An 18,098-nucleotide genomic window follows, 5' to 3' on the forward strand; every position below is an offset into this window, starting at 1 on the left:
AGCACAGAGATGAGAAGTGGCCTGGAGTAAAGACCCCTGCACACAGCTTCCTTTGCTGTAAGCTTTATCTTCTACAACCCCACATTTATCTGTTTCTAAGAGCAATAGCAGTCATGATTTCACCAAGCATGTTTCTTTATCTCCACTGATACAGTAAGATTTTCTATTAAAATTGAATTTGGACTTTAGTCAGGCAATGCTAATTCTTGAAGTATGCTATGAGGAAAAAGACCTAAACACAGGGCTCAGAAACAGGCTAAGCTGTTCAGACTACCAGAATAACCTTAAGCAGCAGTTGCAATGCAGGCAGAAAGGCTTCTTTGGTTGATAAGACAGTTGCTTCCATTATTGAACAGAAAACTGAAATACTCTAAGTACGCCACTATGATCCTGCACAGAAGCATCAAGATCACTAATCACACCCAAGCAAAATGAAATGACTGATCCCAGCAGTTCCCACATGCCCTGTGGAATTCCACTACCTTTCCCCTGATGAGTGTGAGGCACTGGAGGACAGAGGAGCTGCAGAAAGCCTGGGGGAGCCACGCTCTGCTTCCCCCCTCAGAAATAAAGGTGCTGAAGTTGCATCCTGGCACACCCACTGTAAACCATAAGCAAGACTAAAGTTGCAGAGATGGGAGTAAACTTTGTCCTATAAAGTTATGTCACATCATGTAAGGTTGCTCCTCTAGCCCTGTTTTATCAGTAGAAGCTGCCCTTTTGTTAAATAAGGCATCATTTACATGGCTTCCTGGGATCTAGATAGAGGTGAAAAGTGAGAACAATGGTGATATGTTTCAGGTTCTATCACTGCTTGTCTCTATGTTGGGAAATGCTCTCATCAACACTGCTGTGCAGATGTTAATAGCCAGGGGTTTCATGACTTCACAGTTGTATTCTAGGCTCCAATACAAAGAGTTGGTCTTTCAGCAAAGGAGAGATTTTTTCCTCCATAGCACTAGTGCACGTCCTAGTGCACAGACTCTTTAAAGCCAAGTGACTTCCAGCACATAAATTAAGAAAGAAAGAGTTCTAGGTTTCTTTTAGGTGGCAAGTGCAATTAGTTTGTACACTCATCTAGCCACTGAGAAGGTTAATTGCATAGGGGGCCTTGTTTGTTTGCTTTTGCTTAAGCTTCCTCTAGTGCTACAGTACTAATAAATTACCCTGGAGAGAAATAAATAAATAGGTTGGCATCTTCCAGACACCACAATGGAAATCCAGAGAGTTTCAGAAAAGCTACCCTGATGGTCCTGGGAAGGTACTTGGCAAAAGAAGTCCATGTTATACAACTGTCTGTACTGGAGCGACGCACTGGGCGGGGGAGCCAGCTCTCTCTGAGGATGAGGTGGAACGGTTGGTGATTTCTCTCTGCAGTTCCTCCACTTTCTTCTGCAGCTCAGCCCGCTTGGCAAGAAGCTCCTTGTAGCGATTGTGGACAGGCTCCTGCAAGAAAACATGTAGCTGAGTGCTGGGAACTCAGCACAGGAGCAGGAGCCTGCACCGCAAAATGTGCTTGACCTGGCACACAGCGCTGAGGGAAGGGGGTGGTAGGTAAGTCATGTCATTGTCTCCAGCCCAGGTAGGGAGTGAATTGTTGCTCTGCCTTTGGGATACTCATTTTAGCCAATACACATAGTGCAATGGTGGCTAAAAACTTGGTGTGTATTTGGAAAGATGATTGCAAAACTAGTCTCTGACATTTCTGGGGGACGCTGGTCTTGGCGTCTCAGCCTGGACATAATTTCAGTGCTTTGGTGGGGGAGAAAACCAACACAGACTTATCTAAATTGTTCACAATCATTCTGACTGTTAAACAGTACTAGAAAGCGATTGGTGAGTTCCTGTATCTAATGTTCCAGATTTGCAAAGCTCTGATAACTCCTGTTGGACGTTGAGGCAATGCAGGAATTTTTGTCCCTTACTTTTAAAAAGTGATTTCAGCAATAGGGCCACATTCTGCCTGCTTGTCTCAGGCTCCTGCCCAGGGCATGCACCTTTCCCTGTGTCAGGGGGTTCAAGAGCGTAACAAGGACAGCAGCTGGACCCCTGTGCCTCAGGCTGCCAAAGCAAGCAGCAGGTTCCTCTTGCTAGTAATATAAATACAGCCCCAAAGGTCAAATCTAGAATCCCACATCCAAGTGAGTCCTAGGTTTTATGGATCTTTTGTAAAGAAGGAGAAACTCAGATTCTTTTCCCCACATTCTAAGTGAGAAATTTTCCAAACTGCTGAGTACCTTCAGGTGCTGCAGATTTCACAAGGCCATGACCTCCAGCAGTGCACCCTCACCAGACACCTGAAGCTGCTGTTCTCCTTTACTTGCATTTGAATTCAGGCCAATTCAAATTTGTGTTTAGATTTACAGAGAATCATAGGTGAGGCCACACCTCAAGTGCTGTGTGCAGTTCCAGGCCCCTCACTACAAGAAGGATGTTGAGTTGCTGGAGCATGTCCAGAGAAGAGCTACCAAGGTGGTGAAAGGTCTGGAGAACAAGTCCTGTGAGGAGAGGCTGAGTGAACTGGGATTGTTTAGTTTGAAGAAGAGTAGGCTGAGGGGAGATGTCATTGCTCTCTACAACTACCTGAAAGGAGGTTGTAGGGAGGTGGGAGTTGGCCTCTTCTCTCAAGTGAATTACAACAGCACCAGAGGAAATGGCCTGAAGCTGCACCAGGGGAGGATTACACTGGATATTAGAAAGAATTTATTTACTGAAAGAGTGGTTGGACAGTGGAACAGGCTGCACAAGGAGGTGGTGGAGTCACCATCCCTGGAAGTGTTTAAAAGAAGCATAGATGTGGTGCATTTTAGCAGTGGCAGCCTAAGTTTTTACATTACTTCTTGTGCTTCAAAGGTCTTGAGCTCCAAAATGACAGTATTAAGTACTAGTGGGGAGGGAAAGGAAGAGACGTTACCTGTGGCTTCATCCTGGGGTTCCAGCGGATGTAGTAGCCGACCCACAGCTCCAGGTGGCGCATGCTGGCCACGGGATACAGGACGTGGTTGGAGTAGCTCACATAAAAGGGGTTAGTGAAGTCTTCCAGTTGGCTGTTGATGTAAGACCAAAGCGACACAGTCTTTTTTGGAAGGCTCTGTAAGGGAAGGGGGTGGAGGAGGCTTTATTTCTCATCTGAATCCCAGGATATATCTACAAAGTCTATATAACAGCACATACATATGCCTGTCATTAATACAGAACTGGCTGCCTTTTTGCAGCTTAAAAAACCTCCATTCTTTTGATGTGGTTATTGTAATCAAAGCACATGGATGCAGGCAGGCACACACACCCCTTGGCCTGGAATAGCCCCTCTTACCAACCCAGTTGCTGATACAGACCAGGAATGGCCATCAGCACAGCAAGGGGACACTGGCATGTGAACTCTCCATGCTCTGGTTAAACTTCACCACTATAAAGTGCTCCTGGAGGACTTGCTAGACTATTTAATTGCAAAGGAAAAAAGAAAACATCTGACTTAGGCCCAGATCTAGTGGAATAATTAGGCCTGTGAATAGTCCCAGTGAAACCAGTGTTGAAGTGATTCCTAGATTAAGTACTGAGGCCTTAAAAAAAACAAGCCAAAACTCTCATGCAAACAGCAAGCAGGTTTTCTTCTCTAGAAATTACAATTATTGACTCCCTATGGACTCTAGAGAAACAGGGACCCTGGTTTCACTACAGTACAATGCTATCATGACATTTTTATTATTTTTTAACTGATGTACTGTCAAATACAATCACATTAGGTCCATGAGGACACTGTACTGTCCTCAATGTACCTCTGTGATTTTAGGCTGCAACCTTTTGGTGACAAAAATACAAAGTAAATGTCACTGCTTTTTCTTCTGATTCCAGTCTGTGGGCTGAATGGGGTAGTGTTCCAGTGGTCAGAATGTGCACGGCCACATGCTCCTCCCTTGGCAGACAAACCTCACCCAGCCTGCCGGGCAGAGCTGGCTGGTGGCAGGACCTAGAGGCACATCCTTCCTTACACTAGCAGCTCTGTCCTGTCCCAGAAAAATGCAAAACCAGCAAGAAAACACATTGAAACAAGTTACTTGCTGTAACCCATGTGTGCAGAATGACAACACACACTAGCTAAAAGCAACCTAAAGGGGACGCTTCAAGGAAAAGGGAGGGTAAAAGGTACCAGTTTCCACAAAGAAGGTTATATTAAACTGAAGTTCAAAGAAAAACTGCATTTCCAACTATGTGTGAGACACAAGGATCTATTCAACCATCAGTGAGTAGCTGAAAGCCATGGTGAAAGCAGTGAGACTGTCCAGAGGGAAAGGGCATTGCTCTGAAGTGTGAAATCTCCAACAGACAGCAGTTTGCACGAAGAGGAAAATACTCCAAGTCCCAACCATTAAGAGGAGGGCTTGACATTACCCAGACTTGCATCTACCACTACCTTGGAGTGCTGAAACAACTTCTTTAGCATTATCTGGCCTGCTAAAGCAATCACAGTAACATGCCTCCACCTTGAAGAGAAACTATCTTACCTCCTTCACTCTCTGCTGCTCACTGCTGCACAAGAAGGTTCCAAACAAACAGCTGTACAGGTGATCCAGGATGGTTATCAGGAAGTACTCGTTGAACTCAAATGCAGTAGGAAACTTCAGACAGAACCAGAAAATTAGGCTGAGATTTTAGAACAGGAATCACAAATGAACTTTCTTCCATTTTGTGGTCTTGATATGGCATTGGCCTCTCAATTTCTAAAGCAGGATTTTCCCTATTCTCTGCCTGGGTGGATATTCAGGACTGTGCTTGCTCCTTCCAGGAGCAAGAGTTTCTCTCTTGGAAAGCTGCCTTACATGTGCAAAGAGGAATTCTGAGCAAAAGCCAGAAGTCTGAAGGGTTTGACCACTGTGTTTATCCACTCCAAATGCTGCTTCAAGCTGAAGCTCATTTTGCTGTGCCTGCCCCTCATGGCAGACCATGCAACAAGACTGTGAACAAAAGGCTGTAGCACATGTTGGATAATGCATACAAGGAAATGGAAATGTCCTGGGCCAAACAGAAATAACCTGTGTGGGCAACACAGCACTTCCCAGAGGGAACAGCAGGAAGGCATTTTGCAACACAGGTCATCAGGAGGAACAGGTGTATGGGGTAGGGGCTGTGTTTGCTGTCACCACTTGCCAGAAATAATCAGAGCCAAGAGAGGGAGAAATGAAGCTCCACAAAGGATGAGTAAGATTACATGCAGTGAACTGCAAAGATAGGCTGTGGTGAGCCTTCCAACCTCACAAACCACCTTACGGTTCAATTTCACCTGTTTTAATCCATGATGACCCCTTTTTTTTCAATGAACTGCCTGACCAGGGCTGACGTTTGCCATGAGACACATCTTTTGTCACAGCAGACACAAAAAACCTTCCAGGTCCCACATACCTGTGCAAAAATGTTGCAAGGACTGTGCCTCTGCCATGCCTGGTCTGAAGTAAGGAACATCACATGGGAGCAGGATATTTGCCTTATGAAGTTAAAGCAGAGCAAATGCATGTCTTGCTGCAGGTTTGGTTATGGGATCAGCTTGAACAGAGGCAATAGGGATCTGCCTGCACCCACCATGCTACAGACTTACAGCTCAAGTCACTGATGCTTCTGAAGGCACAGGGGGTTGGGAGGATGGCTGAGGTGTCTGCTCACCTGCTCCTGCCTGCAGTAAGTGTGAGGCTGCTGCTCCCTCTTTCAGAGTGACGCAAGCTTCTTCTCACAAGCTCCCATTTATTATAGCAGCATGCAGAGCCATGAGGTTGGTGAAGGGTTTAGAGAGGAAGCTGTATGAGAAGCAGCTAAAGGCACTTGGTCTGTTCAGCCTGGAGAAGGGGACACCTCATCGCAGCTACTGCTTCCTCACTAGGGAAGAAGGAGGAGCAGGGGAGACCTCTTCTCTCTGGTGACCAAGGATAGGACCCGAGGGAATGGTAGGAAGATGTGCAGGGGGAGATTTATGTTGGACATTAGGAAGGTGGGTGGTGGAGCACTGGAATAGGCTCCCCAGGGAAGCAGTAATGGCACTGAGCCTGACAATATTCAAAATCATTTGGACAACACCCTCAGGGACATGGTGTGAACTTTGGGGTTGTTCTGTTCTGGGGCAGGAGTTGGACTTGGTGATCCAGGCTGTCTGAGGAGGTGGTTGAGCCACCATACCAGAAGACATCTGAAAAAAGACAGATGTGGTGCCAGGGGCAAAGTTTAGTGGTGGATGTGGCAGAGTCAGGGTAGTGGTTGGACTTGATGTACTTGAAGGTCTTTTCCAACCAGAATGATACTATGATACTGTGATGTAGACAAGAAGCACCCAGGGTAAGCACTGGCTAATGTGATGCGAGCCAGCATTGTGGCTGTCCTGTGCGCTTCTGCATTCACGCTCTTTGCTAAACAAGACTCCCAAAAAACTTGTTGCCAGAGCCAAGGGAGAATAGATTGGAGATTACTCCCGTGGCCAGACACTGTGCCACTTTGGCTTTGTGGACAAGTGTGCCATTCAGTAATTTACCTGTCTTGTCATTTGCCAGACGCAGTCGATGAACTGGAGAAAAACTGGCGAGCGATCCGCGTCTGCGTGATTCTTATCTCCATGACCAATTCTCTGAAACAGAGCAGGACAAAGAACAGGAGTCACATGGGGCTTCATGGGGCAACTGCTGGGGTCTCCTCTCAGTCACCCAAGCTTTACCAACAGCTTTAAGAAGGCTCAAGTGAGTCCTGATTTTGCTTTGTCCTTATCAGTGGGTGAAGGAGTAAAGGACAGCTACTCCCTTCGTCTTTGAAGTGAAATTCTTTAGGGGGATATTCTCATGCTAAATTAAAACAAGAGTTGTTTGAGAAGGGGCTCCAGATGCTATGCTGGCACCGATTTCAGCTAATAGCTGAAGTTCAGAAGAAAAAAAAAAAAAGAGAATGCTTTTTGTTTCAGCTGCAGCTGTCGTCCTGGCTACTTCAGTAGTACAGTGTGCTAGATGGGAACACTACCTACAGGCACGGCATGTGGCGAGAACCGTCACACAACACCTCGCAGCTTCCAAGCACTGTACAAACACTAACCCAGCCCATCTCCTGCCACCTCAAGGAAGGCAGTGATGAAAGCATCCCCAGAAGTAGGCCTCCAACCCCAACCATGCTGTGTGGCCTTGGATAAGACATGTGAGGCCTGATTCCTTATAACTAGTATAGTACATTACTGGTCATATATCACCCAGGAGGCCTAAGTACTGTACAAAGACAGAACAAGAACATTTAAGTAACAGAAGTTCCTCCCTCTTCTGTAGTTGTTCTCCCCTCACAAAAGGAAATCAGTGTCATTAACTTCTTTGTACAGACAGGGAAGCTAAAATACTCATCTTTCAAACACCAGGTAACAGTTTTGCTACAGCATAACCTTAGCTGCTTAGTGTCTCAGTTTCCCTGCTTTCCTCAGAGCATTTAACTATGCAACCACCATCCCATGTGCAGTAAGCAGACCTTGTTTTAGCCCTGGCCAAAATTATACGAGAACAGTTATGAGCAAGACACAGTGAGAACAAAGACTGAAAGGCTCTCTCAACTCCCATCAGTGCAAACCATAACAAACTGTGGTGTTGCAGGTCCTCAAGCTGCCTCTCTGTTGACTTTGGGAACACAACCATGAGTTTCATAGAATCATAGAACTATTCACCCTGCCCCAAAAACCTTTTCCCCCTCCAGGATAGGTGCATCCCACCTGCCACCAGCAGGCCAGGTGTCTCGTATAGCAGCCTGTGATTGAAAAACCCAAAGCCCTGCCTTTGGCACCAGTCACACAGCCATGCATTGATCTGCAGACTCCTCCTGTTTATCTCTTCACCCTTTCTTGCAACAGGGATGGAGGCAAACAGGGTGGATGTGGCAGAGTCAGGGTAGTGGTTGGACTTGATGTACTTGAAGGTCTTTTCCAACCAGAATGATACTATGATACTGTGATGTAGACAAGAAGCACCCAGGGTAAGCACTGGCTAATGTGATGCGAGCCAGCATTGTGGCTGTCCTGTGCGCTTCTGCATTCACGCTCTTTGCTAAACAAGACTCCCAAAAAACTTGTTGCCAGAGCCAAGGGAGAATAGATTGGAGATTACTCCCGTGGCCAGACACTGTGCCACTTTGGCTTTGTGGACAAGTGTGCCATTCAGTAATTTACCTGTCTTGTCATTTGCCAGACGCAGTCGATGAACTGGAGAAAAACTGGCGAGCGATCCGCGTCTGCGTGATTCTTATCTCCATGACCAATTCTCTGAAACAGAGCAGGACAAAGAACAGGAGTCACATGGGGCTTCATGGGGCAACTGCTGGGGTCTCCTCTCAGTCACCCAAGCTTTACCAACAGCTTTAAGAAGGCTCAAGTGAGTCCTGATTTTGCTTTGTCCTTATCAGTGGGTGAAGGAGTAAAGGACAGCTACTCCCTTCGTCTTTGAAGTGAAATTCTTTAGGGGGATATTCTCATGCTAAATTAAAACAAGAGTTGTTTGAGAAGGGGCTCCAGATGCTATGCTGGCACCGATTTCAGCTAATAGCTGAAGTTCAGAAGAAAAAAAAAAAAAGAGAATGCTTTTTGTTTCAGCTGCAGCTGTCGTCCTGGCTACTTCAGTAGTACAGTGTGCTAGATGGGAACACTACCTACAGGCACGGCATGTGGCGAGAACCGTCACACAACACCTCGCAGCTTCCAAGCACTGTACAAACACTAACCCAGCCCATCTCCTGCCACCTCAAGGAAGGCAGTGATGAAAGCATCCCCAGAAGTAGGCCTCCAACCCCAACCATGCTGTGTGGCCTTGGATAAGACATGTGAGGCCTGATTCCTTATAACTAGTATAGTACATTACTGGTCATATATCACCCAGGAGGCCTAAGTACTGTACAAAGACAGAACAAGAACATTTAAGTAACAGAAGTTCCTCCCTCTTCTGTAGTTGTTCTCCCCTCACAAAAGGAAATCAGTGTCATTAACTTCTTTGTACAGACAGGGAAGCTAAAATACTCATCTTTCAAACACCAGGTAACAGTTTTGCTACAGCATAACCTTAGCTGCTTAGTGTCTCAGTTTCCCTGCTTTCCTCAGAGCATTTAACTATGCAACCACCATCCCATGTGCAGTAAGCAGACCTTGTTTTAGCCCTGGCCAAAATTATACGAGAACAGTTATGAGCAAGACACAGTGAGAACAAAGACTGAAAGGCTCTCTCAACTCCCATCAGTGCAAACCATAACAAACTGTGGTGTTGCAGGTCCTCAAGCTGCCTCTCTGTTGACTTTGGGAACACAACCATGAGTTTCATAGAATCATAGAACTATTCACCCTGCCCCAAAAACCTTTTCCCCCTCCAGGATAGGTGCATCCCACCTGCCACCAGCAGGCCAGGTGTCTCGTATAGCAGCCTGTGATTGAAAAACCCAAAGCCCTGCCTTTGGCACCAGTCACACAGCCATGCATTGATCTGCAGACTCCTCCTGTTTATCTCTTCACCCTTTCTTGCAACAGGGATGGAGGCAAACAGTATTTGTGCTCCACACCCCCCTTAACCAGCCATCCTAGGGCCCTGAAGGCTCTCTTCATTGCCCTTGGACTCCTTGTAACAATTTCATCACTGCCAATCTGAAAAACCAGCAGTGGATAGTAGTCAGAGGGCTGCACCAGATCAGAGAGTTTCCTTTTAACATCTCTAATCCAAGCTCCAAGGAGGCAGCAGACTTCCCTGTAGGATGGGTCTAGTCAACAAATGGGCCCTTCTGTTCCCCTCAGAAGGGAGTGACCAACCACAATTACTCTCCTTTTCTTCTTAATTGAAGAAGTCCTAAGGCACGGGGGTGAGTGACAAGCCCTCGGTGACTCACTAGATGGATCTACCTCTCCATCTTCATTTGTCTGGCCCTGAAGTTCCAAAGTCTCACACCTATTTTTCAAGGGCAACTGGGAGGTTGGGGGTTGCTGTGAGGGTTTTCACTTGCCTCTTCGAGGAGGGACCTCCCTCCATTCCTCCCTGTCCTGTGAGTTCCCTCCTTCTGTCTGATGACAGGAGGGAGGGGATCCATCACTTGTTCAAGAACCTCTTCCTTCTGCCCTTGCCTCAGGGTGTGGTTTCTCTCTGTCCAGCCTCAAACTGCTGATCTTTTACATAAACAACTAAAAGCCTCCCAAAAAATAAAATATGCCTTAAGAAAATGTGAGGTCAAGGCCATAAACAAATTCCCCAGCCTCTACAACACCAAAGCATTTGTTAGATGATGGTGCCTGAGCATCAGAAAATGGACTGAACCGGAAACACAGACAAAAAATACCCCAATGGTCTCTGCAAATGTCCAGCAGAAAAACCTATCGTGAACCAAAACCATACTGTTAGTTTAAGCCCAAGCATGGGAACACAACGTATGAGGCACATGAGAGATTTAATACCACCTGTTCTTTGTATCTAACCAAGACTGTCTCCAAGGAGGTTAAGAGATGACTCGAATTGTAGGCAGAAAACAATAGCAGCAGCATTCACCTTTCTTCTGCAAGTTCGGCTGGGAGACTTCTCACAGGGAAGGCTAAACTCCTCTGAAATCCTCCAAGATGGACAACAACTTTCTGTTCAGTGCCTTCCAAGGGCTAGTGACTCACCAGCTGAAATCTGTGGCCGAAGCTCAGCCACTCCTTCTCCACTAGCACTTCAAAGCCCCTGATAGTTCGGTAGTAGCCATCTAACATGAGCAGAGAGAGAGAGGTGAGCTGGGCTGTCCGGTCCCAGCCATCACTGCAGTGTACAACCACAGATGTCTTCCCTGACTCCACCTTGTCAGCAATCCGAAGGGCTCCAGCAAGAATGAGCTAGGACAAGGGAAAAAAAAAACCAAACAGTTACAAAACCTCTTTGGAACAGAAACTATAAATGAAAAACAGGCAGTGACAACACAGGGCAAACCAAGGGCTCCGTCGGCCTCGAGGAGAATGGTGAATCAGCTCCAACTACTTTGTAACTGGGACAGCAAATCTGCAAAGGCATTTTCTGTTCCAGAACACATTGAAACTGTAGCCCAGGCACAACTCTACAAGAGCCCCTGCATTAGAGGCAATGTAAGCTGGATGTTTTTAGCAAAGAAAGAGCTTAATTTGAAAAGCAACATATGTAGAAGCTGAAGCACTTTGCCCACCTCATTCCAATACTGATTGGATTCCTGAAAGGCTGATGGGGCACAAACTCCCAACATCTGCTGGTCTGGATCAGGCAGTAACACCAGAATGTCAGGGATCCCCAAGTCAAGAGCTTGAAAAATCTGGGAATCCTGTGCTCTAAGCTCAGGAACACACCTCACTTCCAGAACACCATCTTACAGTCTTTCAACCTCCTCTTTTGTTCCTCTTCCCATTTCCTCAAAATTCCCCATTCCACCAAACTGATTTCAGTTGTTTTTAAATTGAAAGCAAATTTTAAGTCTTTAAATTACTCATTAATTGAAAATCCAGCACTGGAGTTTGCTCTGGATATATTTCCCAGTGAACAGACTGATACGGACTTGTGGTTACTCAGCCACACCCAGTGGATGCACACATGCATACCTTGATATGCTCTAGCCAGTGAGTTGACTCTAAATTAGACAGCCAGTGAGTCTCCTCAATATTGGGATACACAATTTCTTTCAGTTTTCTCAGTGATTCTCTCATAACATGAATATTATGAATGTCCAGGAACACTAACTCTGCATTCTGATAGGCATCCTCACTCTCGTAGCCCCCTCCTTTAGCCTAAAGAACAAAATCCACACAAAAATCATTTAGCAAAACTGTATTTTATATCTCATCCCAGTTGTTTAGCCTGAACAAATATCAGCTGACAAATTACCACAGCGATTGTGCTATCTAAAGCAGGCAGAGAACATTGGATTTATCTTATAATTGTGAACAAATATGTACATGAGCACACTTTGTGTCTCTTTACTGCAATAGTAATGAATGCTATAATTTTAACAAAGAATATCACATTACAAGCCTTTTTTTTTCTCTGTGATTATCATTTATCCCCATTCAAGCTGCTAGCTCATTAGATTCACAATTCTGTCATTTCAAAATTTAACATACTATTACAGAGGAGTATATCCCACACACTAATTGCCTTTCTTAAGTAGTAGGAAAAACAGATTAAAACCAAAAGAAAACAAAATCAACTTTAGTGCAACAAAGCAGTTCTGCCATTAAAAGAGGGCTTAGAGTGATGGGATGAGACATAACAGCAGGAAGAACACAGCAACATTCCCAGACATTAAAGATCCCCAGCTTATATTTTGAAATTAGAGATCATGATGCCTGATTCTCACAAGTGCTGACTAACACCTGCTCCCCTCAGGGTTAGCAGGGACAGAGTTCTGGTGCTGTCAGAGGCTTCAGCCTTTCAACCATGTGAAGTGAAAAACAGTGATACACAAGACCCAGGGTGCTAGAGTTTGACTGTAATAACTACTTTGATTTTTCGCCTTCCAATCGAATTATAAGTTGTGGATTAAACCAAATGGACCCTTCATAGTCACACTGTTATCTACAACACTACTGCAGGTGTAAAAGTCTGTCTAGAGAATGAGCTCACTGCATATCCTTCTCTTCATAGTAGAAAAGGAATAATTGTAAATTCTGGTGGAAATATGCTCTGTATGATGACGTTCCCAGCTCCCGACAGAGGAAAAAGCACCAAACCTTATTGGCCACGGCATTCACACTAGGCCTTGCATCAAATATGAAGATTTTATGGGACTGAGCATTAGAATCCATGATGGCTTGAAGGTATTTTTCATCTTCCTTGCTTCGTTTGCCACTCACTCCCACCATTGGCTGGCTACAGCGAGTGATTGTTGCTTGACTCTCTGGGTGAATCCATGACAATACCTTCAGACACAAATGGGAAAGAAATGAAGAAAACATGAGATTCATTAAAGCAGTGGCATATTTTACCTGTAATGACTTGTGCTGGGATCCTGCCATATATTAGCTGGTTCCAGAAGGCTGGATTCTATTAAATCATGATTCAATGAAAGGACTATTCTGTCCTTACTCATTGATTCCAGAGGTTTGAAGGAACAAGAGGTGGCTGAATAGGTTTAAGTCTGACTTTAAAATATGATGCAGAATGTTTTTTCACTGTTGTGTGAGTCACAATCACTTTCTTGCTCTGCAGTCACTGGGCTATGTCTTACTCTTATGTTGCAATATGCAAAAATCAAGAACAGACATAATTTTGTATAGGCTTGGGAAGTGAAATAGTACATTTTCAGTTAGCACTGAAATTATCATAACACTGTATTTTGTCTTAATTTCATTTAACAAGCATTTTCATCAGGAGTATCACTAGGTATTCCTCTATCCTGAAAGTCAGAGTAGGCCAGACAATTGTAAATAACCAAATAGGGCTGCTTTGGGTTTCCCGGGAACTGAACTGAGATTCAGTCTGGATTGTGCTAAATTATCTTATCCGCTCGTTTTGGTTTAGTCTACGTCTCTTTCACAAGAGTAGTTCCAGCATATAATGTTGCTTTCTAGCTCCTCAAACATGTTGCTTTCACTGTTATTATCCATTGACCATTTATTTGCTTCCTGGAATCCACTCAGCCTGATCCTGGTATTATTTATGGCCCAAAGGTATTTAACAACATCACATCAAGGTGGCTTCTTTTGTCACACTCACTGGTAGGCGTCCTCTCGATCTGAAAGATGCTACTCTCTTTAATTCTTCATCGGGAATGTTTACGGGCACAGCTAGAATGGCAGGGTATGTGTCACACAGCTCATAGCGCTCATTAATCTTGGTCAGCCTCCAGCTTTCATTGGGAATTCCCTAAAGAGGAAATAACTGCAGGTTAGCAAATGAGTTGTTCAGAGACCTCAAAACAGACCTGAAATTCAAGGCAACTTTCATTAATGAACGACTTTTAGGGCTGGAACCTGGGACATCGTTATCTTGGTAACCTGAGAGGTACATGTTTTGCTCAGGTCACCGAAGAACAGAAAAACTAGCAGCCTTCAGGCAGGCTCACCTATGGCAAAGGAACTCTGGAGGCTACAGATGCAGCAACACAGATGATCCCCCCGAGAGCATCTTTAACATGTCTCCTGGTTTCATTGTGGTGCATACAGAAAAGCCAGGATAGAGCAGGATAGAACAAGTGACCAAGAGTCCTTGCTCCTGTCTTGGCAATTAGTTTAAGCATGATGGGTGGAAACGGGATGGAAAGTGGAGTTACCAGACAGGATGGAAGACAGAAGGGATAAGAGACTAGAACACCCTCCATAAAATCTGTTCTGGGTCTTGCTCAGTGTTTGTGGTACAGCTGTGCAATCCCTTAAACACACCAGAAGCCTAATAATTATATGTCCCTGGCTCCATGACTGTGTGTGATCTGGACAGTGATGTGTGAGTCTCAGGCTGCTCTCAGACCAAGCTCTCTGCTGTACTTAGGTTGGAGAGCAGGGAATGGACGCACGCACAGAGCTCAGCGTGCCCTGATGGGGAAGCAATGATACAGCTTCTCAGACAATAACCCCCAGGTACCACCCAGAGCACAACAGGGATGATCCTGACAACCTGGTGACTCAGTTTGGCTGACACTGAGAGTTAATAGATCCACACGGTGTGGTTGCTACTGGGTGCCTGCAAGGAAAGATTTAAACAGGAACATGCTGCAGCAGGGGCGAGAACTGACAGAGTAGTCTGTGTGCAACACACATCTACTACAGTGAACGTGGCCAGATTGTTAAGCAGAGTGTCTGTTTTAGAGGAACATTAGCTCTTAAAACAATACACACTTCTGTTCTAATAAACAGTCCTTCCATTTGAAGGAGGGTGGTGGGACACTGATCACTACTGTCATGGCTCCAACAGGAAATAAATGACAAATGTAACACAAGTCAGACGAGCTGTGGTAATTGTGGCTGACCCACACAGACTGCAGCTGGTTCCCTGTCAGAGCAGTGACTCATGCTGTCAGAACAGGTCATGGTTAGAAATCTGTTTAATACCAGTCACACCCTGCTTGTGAATCACCCCTGGTCCTGGGGCCCTCCCTGGGAAGGAAATGTTACTATAAGGAACCAACAGAGCTGTCAGAACCACAAGTACCCCCAGATCCTAAAGGAAAGCTATTTTTGGCACTGCCTGAAGGCAAAGTGGCAGAAACAGGCATCAGTGTGTATACACAGTTCAAGCTTACTGATGGGTAAAATATGCTGGGAGGTCTACCTGCTGCAATAGCAAGGATGGAATCTCCTGGGTCTACAGCTCTGCTCTCAACCAGGGAATAGCAAGACTCTTGGTCTTTAGATGTCCATCAGCTATGACCTAACTAGTTACTATCTGGAAGTGAACTAATGGCAAATTACTAAATCGTTCTCAGTCCTGTCCTTGTCATTACATGACTGTGCTGCAATAGATCCAATAGCAATGCTTGGAGATTTTAGCCCCCAAAATCTGACTTAAAACTACACTGTTGGCACACTTGGCAAGGCAAATGGGAGCTAACAAGCAGTTACATGAAAGAAAACCTCCCTTTCGTTCTACCCTGCAACTCTACCAGTGCTCACTGAGAAAATCAAGCAGTCACTGGCATTATAAAGCACCTTCTTCACAGTGCTAGGCTTCAGCACACACTGTTCAGTCCAGAACCGACACCTCCAAAGCTCTTTCAGCTGCCACCCTGACAAATCAGAATGAAATAATTCCTTTGCAGTAGCCCAGAACAAGAAGATCCATGACAAACCCTCAATGAAAGAAAAGATGTTGTATGCCAGTGTTCTGACTGCCTTCTCATCACAAGGAATGTCTGCTTTCCCCTGGCACAGGAGCCTTGAATCACAGCATCACCCAAAGAGGGCTTTGGATTCAGATCGTGACTTTCTCTTAGGACTCAAAGCAAGCAGAAGTAAGCAAAGTAAGCTAGAAGAGGAGCTGAATTTGCATCTTCCCAGGACATTTTCTGTTATGCAGTGTAGCTCATGCATTTATTCATGTTCCTTCAGATTTGCACGATCTCCAGCTGGAATAAATAGAAAAAGCTGAACATGATATAAAGCACCTTGGTATTTTTCTTCATATAAGATGCATTTCACTTCTTCCAGGAAAGCTTCAAGCACCCAAAAGCCTACTATCAAATCAATCCAAACTGTTGCAGATGTAGCTCAAGAAGCTTCTGCAGTATTAGCTCTGCGAGCAGAAACTGTGCACCTGCAGGAGGAACCCAGGTGCCTCCCTAACACCAGTTGTGACTTTCCAGGAGCTGCTAGGGAATGTGGTTGCTGGGTGTCCACATTAGTGACCAGAGCTTGCTGCCCTCATCCAGACTGGTGCACAAGGTCTGTCTTCTCTAGGTAAACTAACACCACTGGTGGATCCTGATTTCAGGAGAACTCGTGTTCAGTTGCTTCTAGAGGACAAAGCGAGGAAGGCAATGTGGTCACATCTGTAATGTAACTTAAATGTGCCCGTGACCGTTCTCACTGAGCCCAGCTGGCAGAGCTGCTCACATCTATACTATTAAGTTCTTTTATCCTCAAAACCACAGTTTGTCCAAACTGCCTACTGGTGATCCTTGGCTTGCATCAGCCTCTGAAACATGCCCAAGTTTGGGAGCAGTTTGGCTGGCTGGCCCTCCAGCCTTCTCTCATCTCTGCTCCACAAGGGCCTGACTGTCTCTTCCAGGTCCCAGCTCTGATGTGGCCCAGCTGCACAGCCACAGCTCAGACTGCCAAGGACACTGCAAAGCCACAGAAAAGAGCTGTGTAAAGATCTATAGAAAGGCAAGAAATGCTAAACTGCAGACAGAGGAAGAGGATTGTTGAGATGGGGACTGCTGATTTCAAGAGCGAAAACAATTATCATGAAATGGTATAAAATCTCAAAGGAAAAACTGCAAGTTTAGTAGGCAGTCATGGGGTGAGGCCAACAATTGGGTGTGCTGGTCTTGACATTACTGGTGGAAGATGGCAACAACAACCAAACTAAGGGAGGTGCAGAGGCTGATCCCTCTCCTTTCACTGGTGCCTGCCTGGCTAGGAAAGTCTCTTCAGTTGTCTTCTCTGAAGTGGTGAGTACTAATGCTCAGCCTAATAGCTAGTTATATCTCAGCTGTCTTGTTTGTGTGCTGCTTCATACTCTCAATCTACATACATCTTGCTGGAACAGAACCCTCGGGCATGGCTAAAGATTCTTGAACCACACTCAAAAGAATGGTAACAGCTTGGACTGAAGCCTGGAACTTGCATGGAAGGTGCACTGATACTTGGGAACACTCCTTATGGCTGAATCATCTAACCATAGAGATGCAGCCTGTGTCATCTCCACAACAAACCAGGCCTGATTTTCCTCTGGATAGTCATTCATGCCTTACTTTAATGAGATGAGTTTCTTTGTTTTCAGGGAAAAACTGTTGAAGGTACACCAGGATGGCACTGAAACCAGCACCTTGCAAAGCACACATTTAAGCTTAAGCATATGATGACCTTTCACAGACAGGAACAAAAAAAATTCTTTCCTCGCTGGAATTAAACAGTCACATCTCTATTGGATTCCAGTAGACTGCTTTAGAGCTTAGTCACACAGGTACACCCTGAGCTGCAGCAGGCAAGGCAGGGAGGGTTCTGAGTTACACAGCAGCAATGCTTCTCTCAAATCTAATTTGAGCCAAGAGATACCAAGAGCCTGAGCACAAGAGCTCAGGCACACCCCCACACCAACACGGCATACTGTGCCAGAACCAAAGCTGCACTGAGCTCAGATTGTCTCCACTTAGCACAAGAGAGCTGTGATCCATTTTGCAGTAGAGACATCCCCAGCATAAGCAGGATCTCAGTTAATCCATGGGACGTCTAAAAACTCACTTCTCATTTTGCTCTAAGTTACACCCCACATTCATACATAGGAGGATGTTCTCATGTTTTACCTTTCCCTCTTTGTATACTAATGATGGGCACTTCTTTTGTCCTCAAAACATGCTAGCTCCTCTTCTGAATTATTAATTTATCTGTTTCTCTGAAAGCAGCAACCACAGCCCTACACTGTGGCTCCCTGGTATATAAGACCAGAGCATAAGATTAGATGAGCATGACTTCTGTAGGG

At 45.3% G+C, this 18,098-nt stretch overlaps 1 protein-coding gene across 1 annotated transcript in view; it reads right to left on the reverse strand.

The window, feature by feature from the left end:
• Positions 1–942: 942 nt before the first annotated feature.
• The window catches only part of MTMR2 (myotubularin related protein 2), a 42,949-nt gene continuing 25,793 nt past the window's right edge, over positions 943–18,098 (reverse strand). Inside the window, exons 7-14 of the mRNA XM_009998509.1 lie at positions 13,677–13,826; positions 12,692–12,880; positions 11,564–11,749; positions 10,628–10,834; positions 8,168–8,260; positions 4,503–4,616; positions 2,915–3,091; positions 943–1,446 (exon numbers count right to left, since the gene is read on the reverse strand). Coding sequence (XP_009996811.1) covers positions 1,285–1,446; positions 2,915–3,091; positions 4,503–4,616; positions 8,168–8,260; positions 10,628–10,834; positions 11,564–11,749; positions 12,692–12,880; positions 13,677–13,826 — 1,278 coding nt within the window. The 3' untranslated portion in view covers positions 943–1,284. The remainder of the gene's footprint in view (positions 1,447–2,914; positions 3,092–4,502; positions 4,617–8,167; positions 8,261–10,627; positions 10,835–11,563; positions 11,750–12,691; positions 12,881–13,676; positions 13,827–18,098) is intronic.

The sequence above is a fragment of the Chaetura pelagica genome, unplaced genomic scaffold, assembly GCF_000747805.2.
Source record: "Chaetura pelagica isolate M959 unplaced genomic scaffold, ChaPel_1.0 scaffold285, whole genome shotgun sequence".
Classification (NCBI taxonomy): Eukaryota; Metazoa; Chordata; class Aves; order Apodiformes; family Apodidae; genus Chaetura; species Chaetura pelagica.